Source organism: Amphibalanus amphitrite, unplaced genomic scaffold (genome assembly GCF_019059575.1).
Source record: "Amphibalanus amphitrite isolate SeventyFive unplaced genomic scaffold, NRLGWU_Aamphi_draft 000190F_arrow, whole genome shotgun sequence".
NCBI classification, from domain to species: domain Eukaryota; kingdom Metazoa; phylum Arthropoda; class Thecostraca; order Balanomorpha; family Balanidae; genus Amphibalanus; species Amphibalanus amphitrite.
The window spans coordinates 370,351-397,851 of record NW_024881685.1 but is presented as its reverse complement, the minus strand read 5'-3'; the positions used below and the strand labels follow the sequence as shown (position 1 = coordinate 397,851).

General features: G+C 51.5%; 1 protein-coding gene across 3 annotated transcripts; it reads left to right on the top strand.

Annotated features, from left to right (window-relative positions):
• The first annotated feature begins 15,236 nt into the window (after positions 1-15,236).
• LOC122384445 (bursicon-like) lies at positions 15,237-27,476 on the top strand. Of its 3 annotated transcripts, none has more exons than XM_043371833.1 (4): positions 15,237-15,346; positions 22,462-22,649; positions 22,928-23,053; positions 27,180-27,476. In XM_043371833.1, the coding sequence occupies exons 2-4, from the start codon at positions 22,473-22,475 to the stop codon at positions 27,309-27,311; spliced, it is 435 nt and encodes a 144-aa protein (XP_043227768.1). In that variant the 5' UTR covers positions 15,237-15,346; positions 22,462-22,472; the 3' UTR covers positions 27,312-27,476. The 3 variants fall into 3 exon arrangements, with proteins under 3 accessions (XP_043227768.1, XP_043227769.1, XP_043227767.1); XM_043371834.1 differs by lacking the exon at positions 15,237-15,346 and adding an exon at positions 19,558-19,607; XM_043371832.1 differs by lacking the exon at positions 15,237-15,346 and adding an exon at positions 21,794-21,928.
• The last annotated feature ends 25 nt before the right edge of the window (positions 27,477-27,501 follow it).

Genomic DNA, 27,501 nt, shown 5'->3' with positions numbered 1-27,501 from the left:
GTGTTGGAACTTGTTAATTGCAGTGCAAGGATCACGATTATGGTATTTTTATCTTTGCCTGTTCGATATTTTCGCCAATATCTTTGATTTTAAATATTTCACAAGTCAACGACGAGCGCAATATTCAATCTTTGCGCCATGAAGGCAGAACACCAGCATGTCAATTGCAGGCGCATTGCGCTATTTTTTGACGACTGGCTGGCGGATTTGGGCGCACTGGACATAATGCGCTTCAAATCAACTCCCGATGAAGGGAAAACTTCAGTTTTGGCAACACCAGCATGTCAATTGCAGGCGCATTGCGCTATTTTTTGACGACTGGCTGGCGGATTTGGGCGCACTGGACATAATGCCAGGGGCGGTCGCAGACTTGGCGTTGGGGGGGGGGGGGCAACTTGGCAAAGGGGCCCCTGCACTGACCTGGGGGGCCCGGTGCTAGCTTAACCCTCGCCCGCACATGGGGGGTTGCCACCCCCCCCCCCCCCCCCCAGGTAATGTTTCTGCTCTGCACTCAACATTTTTAGAGCTAGAAGGCTGATTTTTCGTATAGCTGCTCCTCTATCCTTTCTAAATGTCCACTGAAAATTTCAAGTTTCTGTGTTTTTTTTTTGTTTCGGAGATATGACCTTGTTTTTCAGGTCATGTCATGACCCAACTGGCCAATTCTCAACATCTTGCGTTGGCTATGGGCCTCGTCAGCTTTTGACACCTTGATTTCGGCCTTTTTTGCCATTCTTTCCTCCCACCTATCATGGAACATGTTGTTCGACGATGTACAGATGTCAAGGTCAGGGTCAAGGTCAACCTAGGTCATCTAAAATAATTGCGTTTGAGGCAAGCTGAATTTACTTTTCGTGAAGTTTTTTGACTGCATTTTTGGAAAAAGCTTATCAGATCATGATTTCATGTAATATGGACACATAAACAACCGTTGCACACATCAGTATACACACAGACACACACAGACATACAAACACATATAATTGACCTTGACCTAACTTGACCTGAAATGACCTCAGCAGCAAAAACCTGGTCGGGTAGTGTGACAAAGAGGTTCTAGCTGGCTTGGCACCAGAAAACGGCATCGTCATCGGTATATGATAAGCAGCGCACTTGATATCCAACGGTGACCCAAAACAGCAACATTTTTTAGTTTGACCTGACCTGGAAGGTCAATGACTGACCTGATAAGGTAAAACTGGGTATCATTGGATTTGTCTCTTCCCAAAGAATTTTTTTGGATTTTACCGCGAAGCTCTATCTTCAACAGGAACGAAATGGCGAGGGGGGTGGCAACCCCCCCCCCCCCCATGTGCGTTCTAGGATGGGAAAATGGCATGTGCGGGCGAGGGTTAAAGGGGCCCACGGGCGTAGTGCATGGGTGCAGAAATCCAGCCATGGCCGATGAAGCGGGAGGGGGGGGGGGTGAGAGCGGCACCACAGCGGAGGCTCATTGCCAGCTTTGAGGCCGAGGGTGTACCATGTCGAAAAGGTAAGTTCATTTTGAAGCATTGGTAATGTCAATAATTCACGCATAATTGTCAATAATTCGGCGTTGGGTGCACGTCAGAATAGCTAGTGACATTTGAGCTAGTGACTTTTCAGCTAGTGCAAAACAGCTAGTGCAAAACAGCTAGTGCCTCAAAACAGCTAGTGACAAAACAGTTAGCGTCAAAATAGGTACCTAGTGAAGCAAAATAGCTAGTGCTTCAAAACAGCTAGTGACAAAATCGCTAGAGTCGAAATAGCTAGTGAAGCAAAATAGCTAGTGGCAGAATAGCTCAAATGAAAAAAATCCCTCTACTGAGATGGTAGGAAAGACATCGCGGAGGGCCTTAGGCTGGCCAAATTCAAAGTCAATTGTACACGTGCGTTGTCGTAAATGACTTAGTTTCGTAGCTTTTCGGTACCTACAGGGTCTTTCATAATGAATGTTATTTTTAAAACGCGAAGTTGAAGGTGTTCGTAAATAATAAAAGCATACATTTTGTATTTACCTTATTGCAAATTTCTTGGAATTTCTGTTGATGTAATTAAAACTGCCACACCTCACCAAACTTCCCTTTTGTGCGGACATGAAATGCCTCCCCTACAACACGGGTCAGCTCTTTTTTCACGTTTTTTTCACGTTTAGGCGTTTTGGGTGGTCGTGGGAAACGGCCCACTGAAGCGCACGGCTGTCCACCGTAAGACTCGGGGACACTTTAAAAGGAGCACAATGTCCGCTCTAAAATGATCACAGGCTTGTGAACAGATTCCAGAATGTCACGGTTGACTGCAAGGAAAAAAAACGCACGAAAGGTCATGTTTTGGGCTGCCGTGGTCGACCGGCGTTTCTTCGTCCACTGGTTCGCTTCAGTGGCGCAGCCAGAACTCTGGCGACGGGGGTGAGAGACGTTCGCGATGGGCCCCCCAGCAAAGTGGGCCCCCCTCAACCTAATGGGGGCCCCTTACCAACAACGAAAGGTCAGATCATTGTCCTGATCATTACCAGCCAAATCGGGGAAAAGGACAAATATCTCTTGATCTGAAGAGGCAGGTAAAAAACAACAGCATATTTACAGAAACACGACCATTCTGCCCATATTTGATGGACAGCGTGCAATTGATGGCCAGCGGCCACTCAAATGGTCGGGCTAGGTCAAAAAGCTTTTAAAAAAGCTCAACATCAGTTTTTCGACTATTACTTTTGATATAGGAGAGGTAGAGTAATGAAATTGTCATCCATACGGATCAGTTGATTACGGAGCGAGCGAAGTCTTTCCGACTATAGTCTGTTTTTCGTATCTTCTACCTTCACTCAAAGATGTTTTGCTCCTCCAGCACGTTTTAGGGTATAGTTTTCAAATCTTGACCGCATGGCCCACCACTCATTGCAGGAGTTTGTTGCTCGTGTTGGAGTTCGCCTTCGCTGCGCAGATAAAATCGGAAAAGAAACCTTTAAGCTAGAGTATCGCTTGTATTATCGTTACCACGGTTTATTGGTACTGACTACCGACCTATACACAAGGACGTTTTGCTGTTCATAGGTACTTGCATTGTGCGAAACGCTCTTGCTAAGAACATTTAAAGAATAGTTTAAAGCTTGCACTTCCTTTTCATTGGGTAAAAGAAACTAAATGTGTTATAACTTATATGTTCTGCCATATTTTTTCAAATGCTCAATTTATGTTTTTCTTTATTTACGTTGCGATAACTTTTACACGGACGAATAACAAAATTGTCTCAGCCCACGCCCGCTTGGGGGTCCCAGGCAGATTTGCTTCATCTTATAGTTTTCCTATCTGCCTCACGCGATCATCCCGAAAAGTAAGAAAGATGCGAAGGCGCGAGCAAGAATCGATAGCTCTCAACAATTACTTTCAGCAATATACGTATATAGTATATACCACATTTTGCTGAGGTCAATAGTGAAGGCCACTGAAGGTCATTAATCTAAAAAACTCCCGAGCTCAACATGTTTGGACAAATCTGACCAAACCTTGTCAACCGATTGAACTACAGCGCCGTCGAAACATCTTTAGTTCTAGCAGCTATTAGGTACTGTCGAAAGCTGTCGAAAGCTGCTGGTGATCTTTATCATCTGTGATCTGACATGACTTTTTGAGTGACCACTGGCAATCACCAACGCCTTAGGGCTTATATTATGATGCACAAATGCAGGTAATAACAACAATAACACCCCGGATGGCGACCGAATCGCTCAGCTCGGACTCCGTCATCTCAGCAGTCCGGCACCGGAGCCAGCGAGCGACCTCCCCATGCTCCGACCGGGAAAGGAAATCAGGCAGCTCTGTCGACAAAATGTGACGCAATGTGAGCGATAAACCAACACATAAACTGGTTGCAAAAGGGCAATGAAAGGGGACACAGAAACAGTGTACTGATTCACGGGTGGTTGAAAAACAATCATTAGGTACTTTAACGTTTCACGGCTGGATGTGAGCAAACCAATGTATGGGAACATCATGGGGCTCAGCACTCGTGGCAGGTGCCATCTGAAGGGCCTGTACAGCAGTGGCAGAATCTCCTCTTTGGGTACTGCACACCCTCGAGACTCCACGGCCAGCTTGCCGGGTGGCATTTTACTCTCCTTGAGTGAGGTTGCGTTCGGTCCAGGGTCAGCGGCGGCGGTGGAGGTTGGGGAGGCTGTAGACGGCACTGGCGCTCCGGTGGCCGCACAGCTTCACTGACCGTCATCAGGTTACGGTTACCGGTAGGCTGCGGCCTGATTACCTCCCCACCATGCAGACGTGATGCCTTGGCCGGTCGCCCGTCATTCGTGGCTGCCGCTCGGAAGTGAGCCTTGCGACGCCGTTTCCACGACCTGGAAGAGGGCTTTTCGGACGGTCGCAGCTCCAGTTCCGGTGGCTGCATCACCGGCTGTGGTTCCTGAGAAGGGGCCTCATCAGTTGGCGGGCTTCGGGGTGTGTCTAGATCACACTTTTGCTTCTGTTGATGACCTGGCTGTGAGGGACGCTGTGGTTCCTTGGTTCGATCTTGGAGCCCGGCACGCACGAATGTGCCGGAGCCGATCACCTGGAGATCCGGTTTCTCTGCCACCGAGTTGCTGGTGTAGGACGCGTCGGATCCTTCATCCAGCGGCACTTTCAGCATCCTAGAATTCGTAGGACCGTGTCCTTCGACACGTACTGCCTGTGAATAGCAGGTTTGTTTGATACTCTGGACGCTGTAGCGTTGCTTTGGTTGATGATGTATACCGTTCCTGACCTCTGTGTCAGTGAAGCGGTTGCCGTCCCGTTGATCTGGATCCTGGCCCAGCTGTCCAGCAAGTGGTGCTGCGACAGGCTGTCCTCCAGTCTGATGATGGGAGGTGCCCGATGTTGGGGTGGGCACTGGAGCCACTGCTGGTGTCTGGTCGCGATGAAGTGATGTGTGATGAGGGCCGTGACACAGTATGCACGTGCCGCTCCTGCAGTCTTTGACGTAATGTCGACCCAGACACTTGAAGCAGGCTCCGGATTTTTTGACGCTCTTCCAGCGATCATCGATTGACATCTCTTGGTAGCGAGCACATCTGTCAAGACGATGTTGATCTTGCTTGCAGACTGTGCATACCTTTGATCTTGACGGTTGCCCCTGCACCCTCTGAGCATGAAGGACACTGGTGGTCGACATCAGCACGAGTGGGTCAGTATCCTCACTCGCCTTGGTGCAGGTCAATTGTACTGACTCCTCTAGACATTCCACCTCCGCCTGAAGAAATTGGAAAAATGTGGCGAACTCGCTGCACGGGTCTCCAGTAGGCTGCCCTCGCCTTTGCCTGGCCCATTGAAGCCTCCAGGGAGCGGGAATCTTCCCCTTCAGCACCGAGAGTAGAACGCTTCCAATGTTCGGCACCCTCATGACTTCCAATGAGCGAACACCTGTTGTCACCTCGTCCACCAAGCGCCTCAGAGCTTTGAGGTTGTCCGCGCTGGTGACGGCCGGCAGGTTCAGAAGCTTAGTGATGAGGAGGTCCTTGCGGATGTCGTCCTTCCCGAACCGCTCCCTGAGGATCTGTACAGCCACCATGTAGTTGTCGGCTGTCAGCGGTAGGCCCTGGATCGCACGGGCTGCAGGTCCATCAAGATGCTGCCGCAGGAAGCAGAGCTTGTGAACAGAGGAGTAACCCCTGTTGGTGTGAACGTAGGCCTCGAAGAACTCCCAGAACTCCGGCCAAGCCAGCAGGTCACCTTTAAACCTGGGCACGGTGATGTCCAGCTTGAACATCGCCGGAGGCGCGGATGGTACTGGAGGGGCTTCGGCTTGCTCTGTCCGCGTCAGGAGGCGCTTCCCGAGACCGATGGCCTTGTGGAGGTCTGCGATGTGCGCCGACTCATCTTCAACGCCGAGCGCCTCCAGCTCCGACTCCAAGTTCTCCAGCACTTCCAGGTGGCCCTCTCCGATCTCGATGTTGTAGTCGAGCTCGTACCGCGCGATGCTGTCGCTATCTCCATGGACTTGGGAGAATAGAGACTTTAACTCGTTTGTTAATTTTGTGGCCTTTGTGCGCTCCCTAGTGCGTTTGAGTTTCAACTGTTCAATCTCAGTCACGTTACTGCCCGTCTTATTATTCATTTGGGATGAACTGGGTGGTTCTGGCTATTCAGCACCTGTTGATTCTATCAGTACTGCGAGCACATTCGGCCCGGAGGACCAAATGTTGCCGGCGGCTCGCTGCGTGTGAGAGAACGTGGACTGTATAGTGTATCTTAACGTCAGCAAAGAAGGTACAAAATACCCGTGTGTCGGTTCTCCTTGTTATATCCCTTAACGGAAAGAATGTATACAAAATAGGTCTGTATTGCCTTTGACCTGGGCATTCAAAAGTGCAATAAGCTCAATTGCGGGCAAACAAACATGCGGGCAAAACGAACGAGCAATAATAAAATGAACGGTAAAATAACGACAGATGCTTAAAAACCTGGAGCGATATCCCAGCTTTTTAAAGGCAAAGGATAGCAGCCTTCATGGTACAAAATACCAATTCAGCCGTAACCTGTCAGGTGGGCAGCGGTCGGGGACCGGCGGAAGGTGGTGTCTGAGTCAGTACTGGAAACTAACTGACGCACCGTCCGGCGGGAGACCCTGACCTCGGCTCGGTCATCACGTGACAGCACACTCGTTTCACATACGCGGGCACCGGCACCGAGCCGGCGGCCGCGCGGAGCGGCCGCGCGAACCGCGCTCAAAGTACCGGTGCACCCGGCCGCCGCGCCGGGTGAAGCCACGATCGCCGGACGCACAACGTTACCGTACCGCAAGTCGCAACACAGGGTGCCGCTTCCAGATCTCGAGAACGGCTGGGCCGATTGTGCTCAAATTTGGCACATCGCAAGAGACCGGTTAGTAGGATGCCGTGCACAAGTCATTCATGTGATAGTCCCTGCGCGTTTCTATATACATACTAAATTTTAGATCGATACCTCCTTTTTTGGCCAAGTTATAGCGAAAAAAAAATGTTCAAAATTGATGACGTTAAATTTTTTAACTCAATTTTTAGTAATCAATTCTACGCCGCGTAGCGCAAAACAAAGACCACCATTGAACTCTCCGTGACGAGCTGCATCGAATCGATACCCATTTTATGCAAATATATCAACTTTGAAATTTGACCTAATTTGACCTGATCCTAACCTGACCTTGCCTGACCTTCACCAGAACATCATCTGAATTGACCCCAAATGCTGCCTGACCCACATACCTAGTCGCATTTGGCATATAAAATGGACCATAAAACATGCATCACATGATATGTTCATATCGTGACCCTCAGTGACCTGACCTCTGTGACCTGACCTGGTATCAGTGACCTCAAATAGCAAAATATGTATATATTGAGACGGGTTACACAGCACATTGGGTGGACGCGTTTCGTCTAAATGACTTTTTCGGCACCCTCTCGGAAATTAAAACAATACAAACACACAAGAATCTTGTGTGTTTGTATTGTTTTAATTTCCGAGAGGGTGCCGAAAAAGTCATTTAGACGAAACTCGTCCACCCAATGTGCTGTGTAACCCGTCTCAATATACATATATATTTGTCTATTACTACTCAGCAAAATATGTGTTCGAAGAACATTTCCCCATCGATGATTTTCATTGAAATGCATTTTACTCGATTTTTCAACGCATTTCTTGAAATGCCTGTAAAGTGTGATTTTGAAACGGTGAAAATTCGACATTTGACCTGACCTGTGACGTCATCGGTTTGACCTAGGTAAATGAAATTTGGTCACAAGGTAGTTCCCTGTTAGGGCTGTCCAACACCATTTACTGCTTGTCGCTATGTTGCGTGGTTCTCGAGATCTTGGGGGGGGGGGCAAATTGCCCCCCCCCCAACAGGGCGCGTTGCTCGGCAGACCCCAACGGGGCGCGGGCTAAATTTCTCATCCTAGAAATGTACTCATTTAGCGTTGCAGCTGATATTGAAAAAATCGAAAACTGTGTTTTCAAGTTCACTCTTCCCACCTTCCTTTTTGCAAGCGACACACCGTATCAGGTGGCCGAGTTCGTATGACAATATTTCTGAGCTCGACAGGCGCCGATTTCCAAATACTGAAACCTAAATCACATAAAGCATGTGTGATGGCCCAGACTCGTGTAGACATCGTGCACGTGCAGAGCTGAGTAAGTTCAGCACTTCAATCACCGCCGGGATATTAGGGCGCGGGTGGCGGCGACAAGCTATAGAGCATGCCTTTATTAGGGGCATATCTCTCCAACGAGGGGTGCAACAACTCATACAGAAGCATGAAACGTGGTGATTCAGTCCGTAGAGTCACCAGTGACTCATAGACTACCAGACACCACTAGCAGTGACTCAGACCACCCGTCACAGGAGATGCCCTTACAGCTCTTCCATTGGCGACTGTGACTCATCTGACCTTTTGTTGTCATGGGGGTCATAGCTACTCTGTTCGGATCAAGCAAGGTACCCTGGAGCAGGAGGCCCCAGATAATCTATTTTGGTGAATAGCTTTTGTCCAACATCACCTGAAAGGTCAAATTTGTGCTTAGATCGTTCTTTGGACATTTTATCATAAATTCCACCCATCAAAATCATTCACTTCTGATCCGACTCCCAGCTAAGAAGTGATTTTTGAAGCAACTGCAAATGGGGCATTTTGCCCCACTCCCAGGGCAAAACGCCCATGACCTGGGATAAGAAGCCACATACTCTAGATTAAAAGTTAAACATAGTAGCTGGCTAAATCTTATACGAGAGGTCCGCTAGACCTTTGGACTTTGGTGGCACGTCGCTGAAGCCAGTACCTCCCATCCTATCGGGTGTTCAGCAATCAGCTGTGACACTATTGTATGACCAGGTTTTTCGCCTACCTCATGAGGCTAACTTATAAATAATTGCAATGCAAATGTTTAAGGGAATAGTTCATTTTCCCGAAATTAGTTTTTTGCAAGGATTTATCTTGTTTATGTCAAATGATCAGCAAAGAAAATAAAACCTTTTTATGCGGCCCTGGTGGCGCAGTCTGCGTCGGCGTCGACCCGCGGTGCGAGCGGGGCCCGGTTCCGGGCTCGATTCCCGGTTCCGCCCGTTCCGCGGGCGTCGTCTCCGGCTGCGTCATCAGGTGTGGGGTAGGCTCCCACTTCAGCCGTAGCCTGGGAGGTGGGAATAGGACGAGGAGGAGGAGGGTGCCCTCTCCTGTAATTGGGAAATATGTATATGCCCGTTGGAGAAAGGTCCGAACAAATGAAAAAATAAAAAACATGTTTTATATTCTAACATAGGAAGAACTATATTCTGTACAAAATATTGCTTGACTTGGTAGCTTCGTAGCGTTGACCAATCATACAGGGTGTCCCAAAAATAATGTCACACCTTTCCAGCGCCAATTTCATGAAACTAACAAACATGAAAGGCGCGCTTTCTTACATATGCATCCCACCTTCTCCCTGATGCGGGCAAGCATACGGTCCGGGACATCAGACATCAGCAATGAGCATGTCTAGCTTCCGTGGACTGATCTTGGACCAGACAGATCGAACGTTCCTGGTCAGCGTGCGTTCAGGTTATCCTGACGCCGTTTTGCTCACCTCTTACAGGACGATCGCCCAAAGATTTTCTATCGGCAACAGGTTGGGGCTATTCACCGGCCAGTCCTTCTCCCAGAATGCTGGGAAGTTCGATCTGTACACTCGGGGGCAGATTGATGTTCTACAACTCTTTATCCGTCGGGTTCCTATGGCTCAGCATTGGCAGCAGCCGCCTGGTACCGGTAGACTGTGCCGCTTCACTTACTTGTCAAGCGGCACAGCCTACCCACACCGTATGACACCGGTCTGGGTCGGTGGCTGGAAGGCGATGTGGGCAGCCTGTGACGTCAGCGCAGCGGTGAGGGCCGAGCCCGGAGGCATGGCTCGGGTCGGCGCGGCGCGGCGGCTGGCGAGGGCTGGGGAGTGAGGTGGGGTGGGACTGAGCACGGACATCGCGCGGCTGCCGGCTGAGCGAGTGTAGTTAACTTTCGCGTCTCAAGGCGCCAATTATTCTACCTAACAATTGTGCTAAAGCAGTTGTTAAAATGCCCTATCCCCAAGACAGCGCCTATCATCATACTTGCAATGCACATTACGACACACTTAAACGTGGCATTGGGACAGTCGATAGAATTTATATCACACGTGCATCGAGTTGCGGAGCTACATTGTTTTTTTAACAGATATGTATAAAGGCCTTGATTGAGCTCATTGGTGTCTATTATTTCGCACAGCAATCGTCCAGTCAAAGAGGGCCGTCTGGTGGCCTCATAGGATATCTTGTGGCCTGAAATCGACCCTCGTACCACAGAGGGTCTTCTGTCCGTCTTAAGGGGCCCTCTGCTGGTCTTAGCGGGCCCTTTGTGTGTCTGGGAGGGCCCCCTGACTGAGAGGGCCCTCTGCGTGTTTGAGAGGGCCCTCTGTGTGCCTGAGAGGGCCCTCTGTGAGCCTGAGAGGGCCCTCTGTGAGCCTGAGAGGGCCCTCTGTGTACCTAAGAGGGCCCTTTGTGTGCCTGAAAGGGCCCTCTGTGAGCCTGAAAGGGCCTTCTGTGTGTCTCAGAGGACCCTCTGTGTACCTGAGAGGGCCCTCTGTGTGTCTCAGAGGACCCTCTGTGTACCTGAGAGGGCCCTCTGTGTGCCTGAGAGGGCCCTTTGTGTGTCTCAGAGTGCCTTTGTGTCCCTGAGAGGGCCCCCTGTGTGCCTGAAAGGGCCCTCTGTGTGCCTGAGAGGGCCCTCTGTTTACTTCACAAGGTCCCTCATTGGCCTAAAGGAGTCCTCTAATAGTCCTCAAAGGGTCCCTAAAAGAGTTCTACATACTTTTTTCTTTTTGCGAATAAAATGGGAAGTGGTCAAAAGGTCACTTGAAGTCATTTCAATTTTTCCCATGTTATAAAACTTTTTTTCTAGGCTCCAGGACCCCTAGGGGGGGGGGAGTCCTAGGACCCCCAGGACCCCCCCCCCCTTAGATACGTCACTGGCTATAACATTGAGCTTTAACCCGCGCGGGGCTGGGGGGGAGGTAAATTTTACCCCCCTCGCGAATATTTGCAATATTTCAAAAACGGCGGAGCGCAGCGCCGCCAAACTTTCAGTTACTTTTTCTTACATTAATTTGACACCTTCCCTGTAAATTTGAGCGAAATTCGTCGGAAAACTTTTGAGAAATTGACGTTTTAGTGACGTCATGTTCGCCATTTTCGCCTCAAAAACGGCAAAAGTTCAAACGCCGCTAACATCTTCATTTTTAAAGGAATCAAGACGTAAAAAAAGCTTAAACGTAATTCTACTTTGTCTATCAAATGGCTATCTCGGTTTTTTGAAAATGTTGGATTTTGGCCCAATTTTTTTTAACTGACTTTTTTGGAAAAATAACTATAAAATCCAAAATTTTGAGTGTATCGAAAAAACCGGAATATATGTCAGAGAAGTGGTCTATGTGCACCTACATACCAAGTTTTAGAAGAATCGGTTCAAAAATGTGGGAGTTATTCAAAATTGTATGACGTCACGACACACAAATTTTTGAAAAATGACTTTTGTGGAAGTTCTAGACCTCGTACGGAAACAAAAATAGCACCATTCGATTCGCCGTGAAAAACTGCATCAGATAGACACCTTTTTAGGCCTTAACAACCAACTTCAAAATTTGACCTCACTTGACCTGACCTTGACCTGACCTCGACCTGAAATTCATCCAGAGGTGGTCCATATCACTTATTGAGTGTGCATATTGAATTCTATGAGTAAAATGACCCATAAAACATGTGTCGCACATGCCCTTTTCTATATTTTGTTTTTGGTGACCTGACCTGACCTGACCTGACCTTGACCTTGACCTCTGAATGATATTGTATGCAACGAATATTGTCTTGGTAGCCTAAGAACACGTTTTGGGCGATCAGTCTCAGTCCATGACTCCATTCTTCGGCAACTACGGTGCCAGGCCGATACTGTAGGAACTTGCAATTTGTACCCTTGACCTGACCTTGACCTTGACCTCAAACTTAAAATTAAGTACATGTTTTTAGTTGCTCGTGATGAGATCTTTCGATTGGCGTTTGAATTTTCCAAATCGGACCATTAGTTCGGGAGATAACAGGGGGGGGGGGGGGTAAAATTTAACCCCCCCCCCCCCAGCCCCGCGCGTTCGGCTGGAGACCCCAGCCCCGCGCGGGTTAAACAAAATAAGCATGCTTATTTCATAGCCTGCCCTCAGAGGGCCCTCTGGTGGTCTTAAAGGACCCTCAGGCCTCAATCGACCTCAGATGGACCTTTGCTGGCGTCATAAGGTCTCCGTTAGCCTGAAAGGGTCCTCCAATAGTCCCAAGGGGCCTTCTATTCTCCTTAAAGGCCTTGAGTCAGCCTAAGAGGGCCATTCAGTGGCCTCCGAGGGCACTCTTTGTCCTCATAGGGCCTGTCATACGGCTCAAGGACCAAGGTGGCCTGAAATAGCCTTCATTTCACTTCTGAGGGCCCTCCAATGACCTCAGAGGGTCCTATATTTGCATCATTACACCTCTTTGAGTCCTCGGAGAGCCCTCTTTGAGATGGCTGAGAGGACCCTCTTTGATCTGAGATGGCCTGATGACCTCGTAGGGCTCATGTGGTCGCCTGAACTCACCTCAGCAGGCCCTCCAGTGGCCTCAAAGGGTCCTGTTTTTGCATTAGAGGGCTCTCTGTGGCTTCTGAGGGCCCTTTTTGATCTCAGAGGGCCCTCTTTGATCTCAGGGGGTTCTTTTTGACCCTTTCGAGCTGTCTGAGGGGGCCCTCTGACCTCTGTTTTTCTAAAAGGGCCCTCTATTCGCCTCAGAGGGCTCTCTGTTCGACTCCGAGGGCCCTCTGGTGACCTCAGCGGACCCTATTTTTGCATCAGAGGTCCCTCTGTGGCCTCCGAGAACCCTCTTCGATCTCAGAGGGCCCTCTTTGATCTCAAAGGGACCTCTTTGAGGTGGCTGAGAGGGCCCTCTGTTCGCCTCAGAGGGCCCTCTGGTGACCTCAGGGGCTCTATTGTTGCATGAAAGAGCCCTCTGTGGCCACCGAGGGCCGTTTTTGATCTCAGAGGGGCCTCTTTGACCTCAGAGGGCTTTTTTGACATGTTCGAGGTGCCTGAGGGGGCCGTTTTTATCTCAGAGTGCCCTTTTTGACCTCAGAGGGCTTTTTGATATCTTTGAGGTGTCTGAGGGGGCCCACTGACCTCTGTTTGCCTCAAAGGGCCCTCTGTTTTCCTAAAAGAACCCCTATTCGCCTCAGGGGACCCTCTGTTCGCCTCAGAGGGCCCTCTGGTGACCTCAGGGGGCCCTATTGTTGCATCGGAGGGCCCTCTGTGGCCTCCGAGGGCCTTTTTTATCTCAGAGGGCCCTCTTTGACCTCAGAGGGCTCTTTTCGACCTATTCGAATGTCTGAGAGGGCCCTCGGGGCCTGAGAGGGCCCTCTGAGTGCCTGAGAGGGCCCTCTGAGTGCCTGAGTCCCTCTGAGTGCCTGAGAGGGCCCTCTGAGTGCCTGAGAGGGCCCTCTGGGCTCTCTGGGCTCTGGCCCCCGTTCGTCTCAGAGGGTCCCTTTATTCGCCCCTTCAGAGGACCCTCTGTTTGCCTCAAAGGGCCCTCTGTTTGCCTAAAAGGACCCCCTATTCGCCTCAAAGGGCCCTTTGGTGACCACAGGGGGCTCTATTGTTGCATTGGAGGGCCCTCTGTTGCCTCCGAGGGCCCTTTTTATCTCAGAGGACCCTCTTTGACCTCAGAGGGCTCTTTTCGACCTATTCGAGATGTCTGAGAGGGCCCTCGGGGCCTGAGAGGGCCCTCTGAGTGCCTGAGAGGGCCCTCTGAGTGCTTGAGAGGGCCCTCTGAGTGCCTGAGAGGGCCCTCTGAGTGCTTGAGAGGGCCCTCTGAGTGTCTGAGAGTGCCCTCTGAGTGCCTGAGAGGGCCCTCTGTGTGCCTGAGAGGGCCCTCTGTGTGCCTGAGAAGGTCCTGTTCGTTGTAAAGGGCCCTTAATTTACTCTACAAGGTCCCTCGTTGGCCTAAAGGGGTCCTCTGATAGTCCTAAAAGGGTCCCTAAAAATGTAATTGATACTTTTCATTATGTAAAAAAATATAAGTGGTGAAAGGGCCCTCAAAGTGTTTTCAATTTTTTTTCGAGTAAAAAATTTTTTTTTTGCTCCAGGGGGGATCCTAGGACCCCTAGGATCACCCCTTGGATACGCCACTACACGTGGCACATGCCCGACAATTAGAACTGACGTACCATAAAACACTTTGAACAATTCTCTTTTAAATGACATATTAATCATTTTCCTAGCATGATCACTTTTCGAGTTATAACGATCCTTTATCGTCTCGTTTTCTTTTAAACACACTGTATTCATAAAGAGGAGTCGTATTTTATTTCCAGTCTGCTTGTATAGTAATCATATACATAGTGTAGTGTGTACGTTTTATAGAAGGGAGGGTAGATAATAGATAATATATTTAGATTATAGATTATATATAATAGATTAGATAATAGATTCTTCGGAGCTGCGGGGGCACCTGTCGGCTCTACCAAATAACATATGACCGTCCTCATGTTTGAACTGCATAATTTGTGTTTGGAAATAGCTTTGGCCTCTGCAACCTTGCTGGTGTCAAAATCGCTGAGGCCGTGCCGTCGTCAGGCGTGGCACGGTACCCGTCCGGCGGCCGTCCGGTGTCAATTTGGTGTCGGCCCGGTGTCAGTCCGGTGTCAGTCCGGTGTCAGTCCGGTGTCGGTCCGGTGTCGGACCGGTGTCAGTGCGGAGTCTGCCGGTGTCGGCCCGGTCAGTCCGGTGTCGGCCAGGTGTCAGTGCGGAGTCTGCCGGTGTCGGCCCGGTGTCAGTGCGGCGTCTGGCCGGTGTCAGTCCGGTGCTAGTCCGGTGTCGGCCCGGTGCCAATGCGGCGTCTGGCCGGTGTCGGCCCGGTGTCAGTGCGGCGTCTGGCCGGTGCCCGTCCGGCGGCCGTCCGGTGTCAGTTCGGTGTCGGCCCGGTGTCAGTCCGGTGTCAGTGCGGTGTCGGACCGGTGTCAGTGCGGTGTCAGTGCGGTGTCGGCCCGGTGTCGGCCCGGTGTCGGCCCGGCGTCTGGCCGCTGTCGGCCCGGTGTCAGTGCGGTCAGCGGTGTCGGCCCGGTGTCGGACCGGCGTCTGGCCGCTGTCGGTCCGGCGGCCGGTCGGACGGAGCGCGGCCACCGGCCGGCTAACGCGCTGGCCGTGTCGGCGCCGCAGGGGGCCGGGCACGGGCGGCCAGGTCAGCGGGCCGGCGATAAAACCGGCGGCGCTGTGGCCGCCGGGACACTCAGCTCGGCCGCCAGACCGGCCTCAGAGCCCAGCCGCCAACACAGGTGAGTCTGCCGCGCGCCGCCCCAGAACGCTCAGCCTCCGCCACGGCTCGTCACTCGTCACGAAAATCCGGGCCAAAGGTGGCGCAAAAGCTGTCCCATAGCGAGGTCCCGGTTCAACCTGCCTCGTCGCGGGAAAGCTGACACAGAGCCGTTAGTTTTCGCCGTTTTTGCTGTTCACTGCTCGGCTACCTCACTTTTAATCCATCCACTTCTTTTACCCGGCGCCGTCTAACTCCGCGCCTGGGCCAGGTAGCCACGCGATGAGCAGCGTTCTAAATAGCGATTAAAGGTCATGAAAAAGTATTTGAAGGAAATATACCAGTAAACGCCTTTTGGGGCGACCAACGGAGCGAGCGAGAGGGTGGGCCTTGCAAGTGCGAAATTTCGAGGGGTACCTCCAACTAACTTGTGCACTGCACCCTACTAACCGGTCCCTAGCGATGTGCCAAATTTGCGCGCAATCCGCCCAGCCGTTCTCGAGATCTGGAAGCGGCACCCTGCGCGTGCACACGTGCGAAATGGGTTCCAACTGACATTTGCACGGCACTCTACTAACCGGTCTCTGTTTCTAACTTTATACCAAATTTCAGCGCAATCGGTTCAGCCGTTCTCGAGATCTGGAATCGGCCCCTGCACGTGCGCACGTGCAGCAGCACCCCCACTGTGACACATGGATATGCATTGCCTAGTACCTACTTACATGCCAACTTTCAGAGTAATCGGCCCAGTAGTTGCCGAAATATTGCAATTGTTACAAAACTGACACCTCTTCGTTTTGCACGTGGCACGTGCATAAGGGGTCACCCACATGCATCGGGAATAGTCTAATACTTGGTAGAAGGAATGAAGCTACCGTACAAAAATTACCGCATGTAAATCGGTCAAGTGGTTACTGACTGCTGAGACATAAGCCTCGTAAAAACGTGACCACGGCCGGCCGCTCATACTCAGAAATTTCCGTTAAAGGAACCCTCCCACCTTCAAAAAACTTCATGAATTGGCATAAAAGTAATGTCCTTTCACTTTGGTTCGGAAAGATCAAAAATGAATAGCTACCAAATTTCACCGAGAAATATTCACTGGTTTTCTAGATCTTAGGCTTTTACTTTCGTTTACTTTTTGGGATCTACGCTGTTCCTAGCGACCTATTTGGAAGCAATAATTTGGCAGCCTCGAAGTGCGGCAGACGTTGCGCGCAAAGCAGTGGGTATACCATCATGATACCACCACGTGTTAACGATGGTTTTAGTCTAAGATTTAAAAATCGTTAGATCTCCGCTGACGTTTCAAATTCTAAGGGGGCATTCCAATGCATTAGCCCCTTAGAATCCGAAAACTGCAAGTTTGAAATTCCATGTCTCCGAATTAAAGCATTTTTCGCTGTTGTGAGTGCCCTAACCGGACCCGGTAATTGCAGGCCATGGCCACCAATTTGGCTGTCTCAACTCAAAACATCGGTCCCGAACTCTCAGGGTGGGACCGGATGACAGCTTGCAGAGACACATATTTTAGGACATTCGCAATAGTCAAGTCCTTCAGCTCACACTCAAACGGCCGGCCGTCTTCCCGTTCGAAGCCATCCAACAGTAGAAAGTCTCACCATGGCCTTTGAACGCCTGATGCGAGAGGACCTCGTCCCGGTCTGAGAGGGCCCAGGAAACTTAGTACTCAGTATAGTCCTACATTGGTTTTACCACGACTCCTACAATCGCCACAGCCAACAGAATCTCCAGCTCTTATCCGACCCATCCTCGGGGATGACGTTGACTCCGACTTCAGAGTCGAAGTCTGTTAAGATTTCGGTAACTCCAACTCAGTATCCGACCAGAACCGCCGATACGACCGAAGTCGACTCCGACCCCGCAGTCCTGCAGTTACACTGCACAAAGTTTCCAAAGTTTTCTTTCTGGGAAAAAAGCTGTACCTATTGTTGACAGAGGACCACACAAATTTTTTTAGAGGCAGGGCTGCTGAACTTGGTGACCAGACCCTGTGTGGGTTACGTCAACACGCCACGAGTCCCCAGTGACGACCGTATTAGCCCAAAACGCTTTCATCATGCCTCTTTACGTATTTGCTGCGGCACAAACGCTGTAATGATAGGCCAGCCAAATGCTGCCAAATGCCGGATGTCTAGTTCTAGTACAACAGAAACGACGAACGAAGGTTTACTTCAATCTCTCACAGACCCTAGCTGTCCTGGTATCAAACTTATTATGCGGTATGCAAAATTCATGCGTTTTGAAGCTGTTTTGCCAGGCGTTATTGCTAATTTTCGCGGCGCGAAGCACAGGTAGTAAAGAGATATTGAGACATAAAAAGATATAGAGATAAAGAGAGATAAAGAAGAGAGATAAAGAGATAATAAAAAGATATAATAACGCCTCTACGCGAGAAGAACATGAGAACATAACATGTGTATGCGTTACAAGTAGTGCATAGGCCTGAAATTGTATGGTAACTAACTTTTGGGTTTTTAGTCAGCCAATCCGTACCCTCATTCAAAAATCCGTGGTGACGCCCCTGATTACATGAGCATGTATATGAGCAGACTGGAAAGAAATTGTTATGCCTCTTTATGGAGGTATAACCAAAAATGTGTTTTTCGATTGATTTTTATGTTTTGTTGTTAGATTCAACATCATATAGCGTTCTTTTATCGGGCACATCAGGCTAACAATTTTTATGCATTTTGAACAACTATTGTACCAGTATAACGCCTTTTGGGGCGACTAACGGAGCGAGCGAGAGGGTGGGCCTTGCACGTGCGAAATTGCGAGGGGGTACCTCCAACTGACTTGCGCACGGCACCCTACTAACTGGTCTCTAGCGATGTGCCAAATTTGGGCACAATCGGCCCAGCCGTTCTCGAGATCTGGAAGCGGCACCCTGCACGTGCGCACGTGCAAAATGGGTCCCAACTGACTTGTGCACGGCACCCTACTAACCGGTCCCTAACCGTGTACCAAATTTGAGCGCAATCGGTCCAGCCATTCCCGAGATCTGGAAACGACCCCTGCACGTGCGCACGTGCAGCAGCACCCCAATTCTGGCACATGTATATGCAGTGCCTAGTGGGTGCCTACCTACATGCCAACTTTCAGCGCAATCGGCCAAGTAATTACCGAGATATTGCAACAATTATAAAACTGACACCTCTTCGTTTTGCACGTGGCACGTGCATAAGGGGTCACCCACATGCATCGGCAATAGTCCAATACTTGGTAGAAGCAATGAAGCTACCCTACAAAAATTACCGCGTGTAAATCGGTCAAGTGCTTGCTAAGATATAAGCCTCGCAAAAGCGTGACCACGGCCGGCCGGCCGGCCGCTCATACTCAGAAATTTCCGTTAATCTAAGGAAAGACTACGCTCGCTTCGCTCGCTCCGTAATAACGCTTCTAATGCCGGGTTGGATTAGTTAAATCTTGCTTGAGCGCATGGAAAAAATTGTCGTTTGTGCAGAAAATGTTTTTTTTTTTAACTCTGTAATAGGTGCCTATAGAGTGAATGGAGTGGCTTTCGTCCAATAACGTCTCAGTTCAATATTCATACATTGCATTAAAATGACAGAGCATGGTCTCATGAGTGATCTTACGAATAGGCACCAATATTAATTTAAAAATCCGAGATTTACATTTTGCATTATGCTATCACTTTTATCAATCGCTGAAAGCTTGAAAGCAATCACCTGTCAGTGTTGCTGTGACGAGCATGAAAACTTTGAGGCTAGTTCACTTGTGATTGGTGACCTGACCTTAAGCGACCTGCAGGTCTGAAAGTTACACAACATGTGCAAAACGTTTACCAATAGGCACACACCTTTAGAGGCTGCTGCGAATTCCGAAATGCCGCCGCTCTCCGCAATTATGACGAAATGTTTAACTCTCGCAGGCTGTCTAGGTAGTAATGGGTCTTTTGAAAATCGACATTTCTGTCGGTTGTGAATTATTTACACAGATTTGAGTTGTTCCGTATATAGGCTGCGGGACTGTCGGGTCGCCCTATTTCCTGTGCAGCGTCCGGCCCCCTCCGTTACCGCCCTGCTCGGTGCCCGCCGCGGCAGCGCGGGCCGGCCGGAGACCCTGGCGGGTATGCTGACCCGCAGCGCCCGGCGGTACTGCGGCACAGTCTATGTTCCAGTCGGCAGTAGGCGCCCGCTGCAGTGAGGGGCCAAAATCAGCGCCCCAGTGTGGCAGGTGGCAGTACAGATCACGCTCGCAGAAGAGGACAAGGACGGCCGAGGCTACGCATTTATTAAGTGGGCTATAGACGTACCTACAGTCTGTCTTAAAAGTACCGCGCAAAGTGACGGTGGATCCATCAAGCCTGACCGAGGTAGGGCCTGCTATAATTTGAAAGTCACCGAACCAATTGTCTTGGGAATGGACGAGGATGTCAATTGCTTCGGTGACTCAAATTTAGCAGGCCCTTCCTCGGTCAGGCTTGATGGTTCCGCCGTCACTTTGCGCAGTACTTTTAAGACAGACTGTACTTGGCGCCAGTGGGGCACGTCGTATTGCCACTGATTGGAGCCACCAGTCCAGCGCACGACATCAGCTTCCTCATTTCTGGCCCAATCTTACCAATGCCGTAAATAGAATTTGGCAGCACTGGCCGAAGTTAGCGGCACTGATATCAATGATATTGATATCCTTTTTATTTACACCCAGCTCATCTTGTCCAATGATTTTGTAGCGTGAATGATTATGAATGCTGCCCGAGCGAATGAATAAATGGATGTTGAATAGCTTTGAATGTTACCAAATGCTGTGACTGCGTATTCACGGCATTTGGTAAGATTGGGCCCTGGTGTTTTTGGTGGGGTGTGGGGCGTCTGCACTGTGCAGTGTGCAGTGTGCAGTGGTAGGGTGTGGGGCGTCTACACTGTGCAGTGTGCAGTGGTGGGGTGTGGGGCGTCTGCACTGTGCAGTGTGCAGTGGTGGGGTGTGGGGCGTCTGCACTGTGCAGTGTGCAGTGGTGGGGCGTGGGGCATCTGCAGTGTGCAGTGGTGGGGTGTGGGGCGTCTACACTGTGCAGTGTGCAGTGGTAGGGTGTGGGGCGTCTACACTGTGCAGTGTGCAGTGGTGGGGTGTGGGGCGTCTGTACTGTGCAGTGTGCAGTGGTGGGGTGTGGGGCGTCTGCACTGTGCAGTGTGCAGTGGTGGGGTGTGGGGCGTCTGCACTGTGCAGTGTGCAGTGGTGGGGCGTGGGGCATCTGCAGTGTGCAGTGGTGGGGTGTGGGGCGTCTACACTGTGCAGTGTGCAGTGGTGGGGTGTGGGGCGTCTGTACTGTGCAGTGTGCAGTGGTGGTGTGTGGGGCGTCTGCACTGTGCAGTGTGCAGTGGTGGTGTGTGGGGCGTCTGTACTGTGCAGTGTGCAGTGGTGGGGTGTGGGGCGTCTGCAGTGTGCAGTGGTGGGGTGTGGGGCGTCTACACTGTGCAGTGTGCAGTGGTGGGGTGTGGGGCGTCTGTACTGTGCAGTGTGCAGTGGTGGTGTGTGGGGCGTCTGTACTGTGCAGTGTGCAGTGGTGGGGTGTGGGGCGTCTGCACTGTGCAGTGTGCAGTGGTAGGGTGTGGGGCGTCTACACTGTGCAGTGTGCAGTGGTGGGGTGTGGGGCGTCTGTACTGTGCAGTGTGCAGTGGTGGGGTGTGGGGCGTCTGCACTGTACAGTGTGCACTGTGCAGTGGTGGGGTGTGGGGCGTCTGCACTGTGCAGTGTGCAGTGGTGGGGTGTGGGGCGTCTGCAATGTGCAGTGTGCAGTGGTGGGGTGTGGGGCGTCTGCACTGTGCAGTGTGCAGTGATGGGGTGTGGGGCGTCTGCACTGTGCAGTGTGCAGTGGTAGGGTGTGGGGCGTCTACACTGTGCAGTGTGCAGTGGTGGGGTGTGGGGCGTCTGCACTGTGCAGTGTGCAGTGGTGGGGTGTGGGGCGTCTGCACTGTGCAGTGTGCAGTGGTGGGGTGTGGGGCGTCTGTACTGTGCAGTGTGCAGTGGTGGGGTGTGGGGCGTCTGCACTGTGCAGTGTGCAGTGGTGGGGTGTGGGGCGTCTGCACTGTACAGTGTGCACTGTGCAGTGGTGGGGTGTGGGGCGTCTGCACTGTGAAGTGTGCAGTGGTGGGGTGTGGGGCGTCTGCAATGTGCAGTGTGCAGTGGTGGGGTGTAGGGCGTCTGCACTGTACAGTGTGCACTGTGCAGTGGTGGGGTGTGGGGCGTCTGCACTGTGCAGTGTGCAGTGGTGGGGTGTGGGGCGTCTGCACTGTGCAGTGTGCAGTGGTGGGGTGTGGGGCGTCTGTGGTGCACCTCCGAGCCGCGGCATGTCCGATCAGCAGCCCTCGGTCGAACTATGCGCGTGGCCAGCAGCGGCCGAGAAGCGCTGCTTTCGGGGCGTCCCTGCCGGGCTGGCTCAGTCGTCTGAATACGGTGGCCGGGAGGTGCGGCCTGCGCGGGGCAGCGCCGGCGCCGGTCGGTCGGCCGGTCAGCGGCGTCAGTCGGGCCGCCGCCAGCAGCGGGGCGGGAGCGTCACCGACTGTCACCTGCCGCTGACCGGGACCGGGCGGCCCAACCATGACGTGGACGGCGCCAGGTTCGTGCCGATCGAAGGGAAAAGCTAGAGCGGATATAACAGCCAAAGTAAGACGCCAAATCACGACGACGGATTATTTTTCGGATACAGCGCTAGTCTCCTCTCTGCATGTGCAATGTGCATGTCTCTGTGCTGCTCTGTTGACGGTTAGCGGACGAGGCAGTTAATGGTATAATTAAATCAGGAGCAGGAATAAAAAATGGTAATGGTCGAGCCAAGGGCAAGACGATTGACATATTGTTCTTCACGCAAGTGGCTTAAACGTATCTACACCACTCGATTTATGACCCCCATGATGGCCTGTGGCCGGCCCTCGACCTGGTGTGACCCTGCGAACCGTCCTATGCCTGACCTATGACGTGATATGTGACCCAGGTGGTCTGTGAGCTGACCTGTGAGGTAGCCCGTGCGCTGTGACCTGGCCTGTGACCGGCCCTGAGAGCTGGTCTGTGAGTTTCGATGCGGCCTGTGCTGTGACCTGTGTAGTGTGTACTCGTACTCTGAGCTGAGCTGACCGGTGCCGTCGGCGGCAGGGTGTGTCGCCATGAGCTGGTGCCTGGTTCTGGTGGCCGCGCTGACGGTGGCCGCCTCGCGGCTGGCGCTCACCGGCGCCGATGAGTGCAAACTGACGCCGGTCGTGCACGTGCTCCAGTACCCGGGCTGTGTGCCCAAGCCGATTCCGTCGTACGCCTGCGTCGGCCACTGCACCAGCTATGTGCAGGTGAGTGGACGGTGCCGACCTGGACCGGCCGGCGGGACGGACCCTCGCCACCCTCCCCCTCCCCACTTCTGCCGACCGGCCGGCGGGACGGACCCTCCCCCCCAACCCCCACCCCCCAACTGCCGACCGGCCGGCGGGTCAGACCTGCCTTTCCCTGACATAACTGACAAGTCTATGCGACGGATGGACTGACTGTCTCCAAAACTGTGACAGACGAACCGTGCCGGTAGTTAACTGTCCTGTGACAGACGAGCTGACGGTCTCGTCTGCCACCGCAGGTCTCCGGCAGCAAACTGTGGCAAACGGAGCGCTCCTGCATGTGCTGCCAAGAGAGTGGCCAGCGAGAGGCCTCCGTCTCAATCTTCTGCCCCAAGGCCAAACAAAGCGACCAAAAGTTCCGAAAGGTGAGGGAACCAGCGTACCCATTTTCATATTCATTTTCAGTTCATTGGCATTTTCAACTGATGCATATACGCCTTTTCGAGCAAACAGCTGGCTCATTTTCAGGTCAGGTCAAGTCACTGACCATGCCGTCAGGCGTCATATGTAGGTACCTAAATCTCTGATGGTTTAAAAGCTATTGAATTCTGTTACAGCGTTTTTCAGTGTTCATGCCAGGGGCCCATGCCATTGTGAACCAGATAGAACCTACGGATAGAAATAACTCGTTTCTATGTGTAAGCTCCATGTTCCAAGTTTCCATGCTCTATGCTTAAAACAAATCCAGCACCGATATTCTGTAAGTCGGTATATGCCCAGTAAACATGACGACGTCGGCCCGACGTCGGGCCGAGGCTCGGCCCGACGTCGGCCCAACGTCGGTTCAACCTCGGCCCGACATCGGCTGGACGTCGGATATGCCCGCATGTTCCGACGTCCAGCCGAAGTCCAGCCGACGTCGAGCCGACGTCGGGCCGAGATCGTTTGCCGAGGTTGACGAGATCGTTTGTCGTTGGACCGACGGGACGAAGTCGGCATGTTTATTGGGACAACGCGCCAAAAATATCAACCGGCGGCGGGATTCGAGCCCCCCAGTCGCCGACGTCGGCATGTTTACTGGGACAACACGCCAAAAGCATCAGCCGGCGATGGGATACGAACCCAGTGTCATTCGAACGCGAGGTTAGCGCGCTAACCACTACACCAAGCAGCCAGCTAGCAAACTTGGTTTGTTTTGTTCGGTTATGCCCTTTCGGTCTGACAAGACCATTTCAGAGCCGGAAGGATCATAGGATGGAGACATTGGTCTTCTTGGCGAGCACCCTGGGTCCAGTTCATATAGAGTCCCTGGTCCCATTGCTGTTACGTGACACTTATTGGAAAGGGCGACCCCACAATGGATTCATATAGCCACTCTTACACACCTGCACCAACGTTTCCCAAAGTGTCCCTTTGATAAGTGGCACTTTGGCAAAGTGACACTTGCCGACTGGCCTTTCTATATGAACTGGGCCCGGCCCTGGTGAGTTGCCGGGGCTGAGCCTGACCAAAGGATAGGCCGAGCAGCCCCCAAGCACTCACGGCACCCGGCTACGGGCGAGCTCGGCTTACGGGCAATCCCAAATGGGATAAAGTTTCCCGTCCAGTCCGGATCAGGGGGTTGCGGCGTGGAGGCAAATTTGAGTTTCCTGAGGATATTTTGAATACAGAAGCTCTTTATGAAACATGAAACATGTATTTTATATTATTTTAACGGTCAAAACAGCCGCCGATGTCGGTCCGACGTCGCCCCGACGTCGGCCCGACGTCGGCTGGACCTCAGCAATTGATCTCGGTCCGACGTCGGCCCGACGTCGGCTGGACCTCGGCTGGACGTCGGAACATGCGGGCATATCCGACATCCAGCCGACGTCGTGCCGAGGTTGGACCGACGTCGGGCCGACGTCGGCATGCCGATGCCGAGTTGCCGACGTCACCCCGACGTCGGCCGACGTCGGGCCGACGTCGGCATGTTTACTGGGTGCACATCCCAAACTTTTCACATGGGTCACCTGAGGCTATAGCCCCATTATTAAGCTCTCCATTGTCGATTCCACAGGTAGCTAAAGGTCCGTCCCGCATCCAAGGGGCTTTACCGAGACGCTACTGAAATGCCCACCGAACCAGTTTATCTTGAACCGAATGTAGCATTTATTGTGATGTCTGGCTGAAAGCCTCGCAGCTCATGCCACAGCCACGCAGCTACCTACTACTATTTACCTATACGTAGTCACTAGTCGTCCCTTTTATACAGCTTATGGAACCGTAGGGCGAGTGAAATAAAAATTAATAAATTTTAATCGAGTGGAAAAGGCATTTACGTCATCATTCGTGCCTTCGTTACTTTTGTTCCCACGGCTAAGCGGGGGAAGGTGGAGTAAGACGGACCAGCTGAGGTTTAAGGACGCGTATCTGTCTACACTGTTCTCGTAACTCATATAGTTTATAGTCTTCTGCATGCTTAATCCTTCCTCTTTTGATATGTGCAAAGACTGAATTTCAACTTCAAGAAATCGAGGCGGTGGCTGAGCTCTTAAAGGGGGACATGTCAAAACCACCGACAAGAAAAAATGCGGGGTAAGACCCAGCCACTGAACTCTATAATGTGGAATGCGCATCGGCCGCCAGATGGTGTCCAACGGTGCCGCCATGTTGCGCAGACCAGAAAGCGGCCGCCGCCTGTGCTGGGGAATAGGGAATTCGGGACCTCGATTTACGTTTGCGGTCGCTGCATCCGTTACGTTCAAGCTATGTGGACACGGAACCCAGCATCTTACGCAGAATTGAGTGGAGAACAAGATGAAATCCTAAAAAATCCTCAGATATAAGGAACTAATACGTTAAACCCTTATAAGTCAATGGGGAAATATGAAAATTGCTATTTTGGCGCCGAGAATGATCTGAAACTATCTCAAGCATATAGAATCATGATTTCATGCACTCCTTGCAAGGTTCTATGCTTCATATTTACATTGTTGCCCTTGCGTGACGTCATTTGTGACGTCACAAGGGTCACAATTTTTCTTCAATAACTCCCGATCAAATTGAGCTAGCGAGTCGGGAAAGCCACCAATGGACTCAGGAAGACCTGCCGAATCGAATGATATGCGACATGACCTCTTTCGACCAACTTCGTGACCTGGGGGTGCTGACCTGACCTTGACCTGAGGTCAACACCCTAAGTTGTCCTGACCCGAACAAAAAGTATATCATTCGATGCGCCTGAGCTAGCTGAACACGATGATGCCAAAATCGCGGCTCTACGGCCATTTTTGGCGAAGTTATTTACCAAAAACCGAACCCTTGCCTTAGATCACTTGACCTGACCTCAGAGGTCACCGGTTGACCTGAGACCTTTACAGCGGGTTCCTACCAGTCACTCTGCATTATACTTTGCCGCATACGACCACTTTACCGCTTAATTCTAGTTAAATTAGCGGCGCATTAGCGAGGTGGGTTCAATCAACCCCCTCGGCCGGGGCAAATGTAGGTCCGGCGAGTGAATTTAAGGAATTCTGAAGATACGATCGTGTTTCCCACTCAATTCTGCGTAAGATGCCGGGTTCCGTATCTACGTAACTTGAACGTAACGGATGTGGCGGCCGCAAACGTAAATCGGGGTCCCGAATTCCCTATTCCTCAACACAGGCGGCGGCCGGTTCTTGGTCTGCGCAATATGGCCGCCACCGTTAGACACCACGGCCAATAGGATTGAAGCGGCAGTGCTCCCCTGTGGACCCAGCAGTGCCTGCTATCCATTCATGTTTGTTACACTTCTGCTCGGTACTCTTGTAAGTACCTAGAAGTAACCAAAGTGGTAAAATAACAAAATGGGCCTTTATTCTATACTCATCGGTGATGCAAGTGCAACTAAAAGCTAGGAACCTGCGTGTTGATTATCGTTTGGCATGAATGCATGCTAGTTGAGCACTTGTTTTATTTATTTATTTATTTATTTATTTATTTATTTATTTATTTATTTACCTATTTATTAAACACATCGCCAACCGAACTCCCAATTACAGGCAAATTCATCATGCATGCAACTTGCAAGTTGCATGCATGGCTCACATGCAACAAAGACGTAATTATCATGACGTACCTACCTATATGTTAAATAGCCCAGCATTACAAAATCTTGCTTGTCCTAAAGTTTGACTTTAACATTGTTCTTCGCAGTAAAGCGCAAATAAAAACTTATCATGCAAGAAAGGCGCCGAACTTAAATCACCTTTAGGCCTCTTATATTAGTTCGGGTTGACGAAAAACAACATTTTTCTGAATAGCTCAAAATCTATGCATCCTAGCCCCATGAGCTCAAGGTGGCCATTGTTCCGAAGGAAGACAAATGTAGTGGCTGGATTAAGCAGCAGATACCAGCAGCGGTTCAGCCGGGAAGGCTGGTGGTCCGTGCAAAGACTGGGCCGTCTTACCCCACCCTCCCCTATGATTGGTTCAATGTTGCGCCGAGCTCCAGTTCATTAGGCTAGTTGAGCGGGCCATGCTGGCCGGCCGGCTGGCTCTGTGTGACCCGACTGACCTGGCCGGCAGATCGTGACCCGGGCGCCGGTCGAGTGCATGTGCCGGCCGTGCACCCAGGCCGAGGAGAGCAAGGCCATCCCGCAGGAGGTGGCCGGCTTCGTCTCCGGCGGTATGTCGCTCGAGTCGATGCCGTTCGTCTGATGTGCGCGCCGGACCGGACCGGACCGGCGCGGCGGCCGGCCGGCCCCAGTCCTCCGACCGGCCCAGTGAATAGATACAGTGCATAAACCGGCCCGACCGGGGGAGACAAAATGTGCCTGATGTTCTCTGAAACTGAAAACAATACACGCCGCACGGCCAGCCCGATGCACAGCATCTCTCTCCCCTCCCT

Coding starts and splice junctions, on each gene's coding strand:
- LOC122384445 (XM_043371832.1), top strand. Junction 22,650..22,927: donor ACTGCACCAGCTATGTGCAG/GTGAGTGGACGG, acceptor CTGCCACCGCAG/GTCTCCGGCAGCAAACTGTG. Junction 23,054..27,179: donor GCGACCAAAAGTTCCGAAAG/GTGAGGGAACCA, acceptor CCTGGCCGGCAG/ATCGTGACCCGGGCGCCGGT.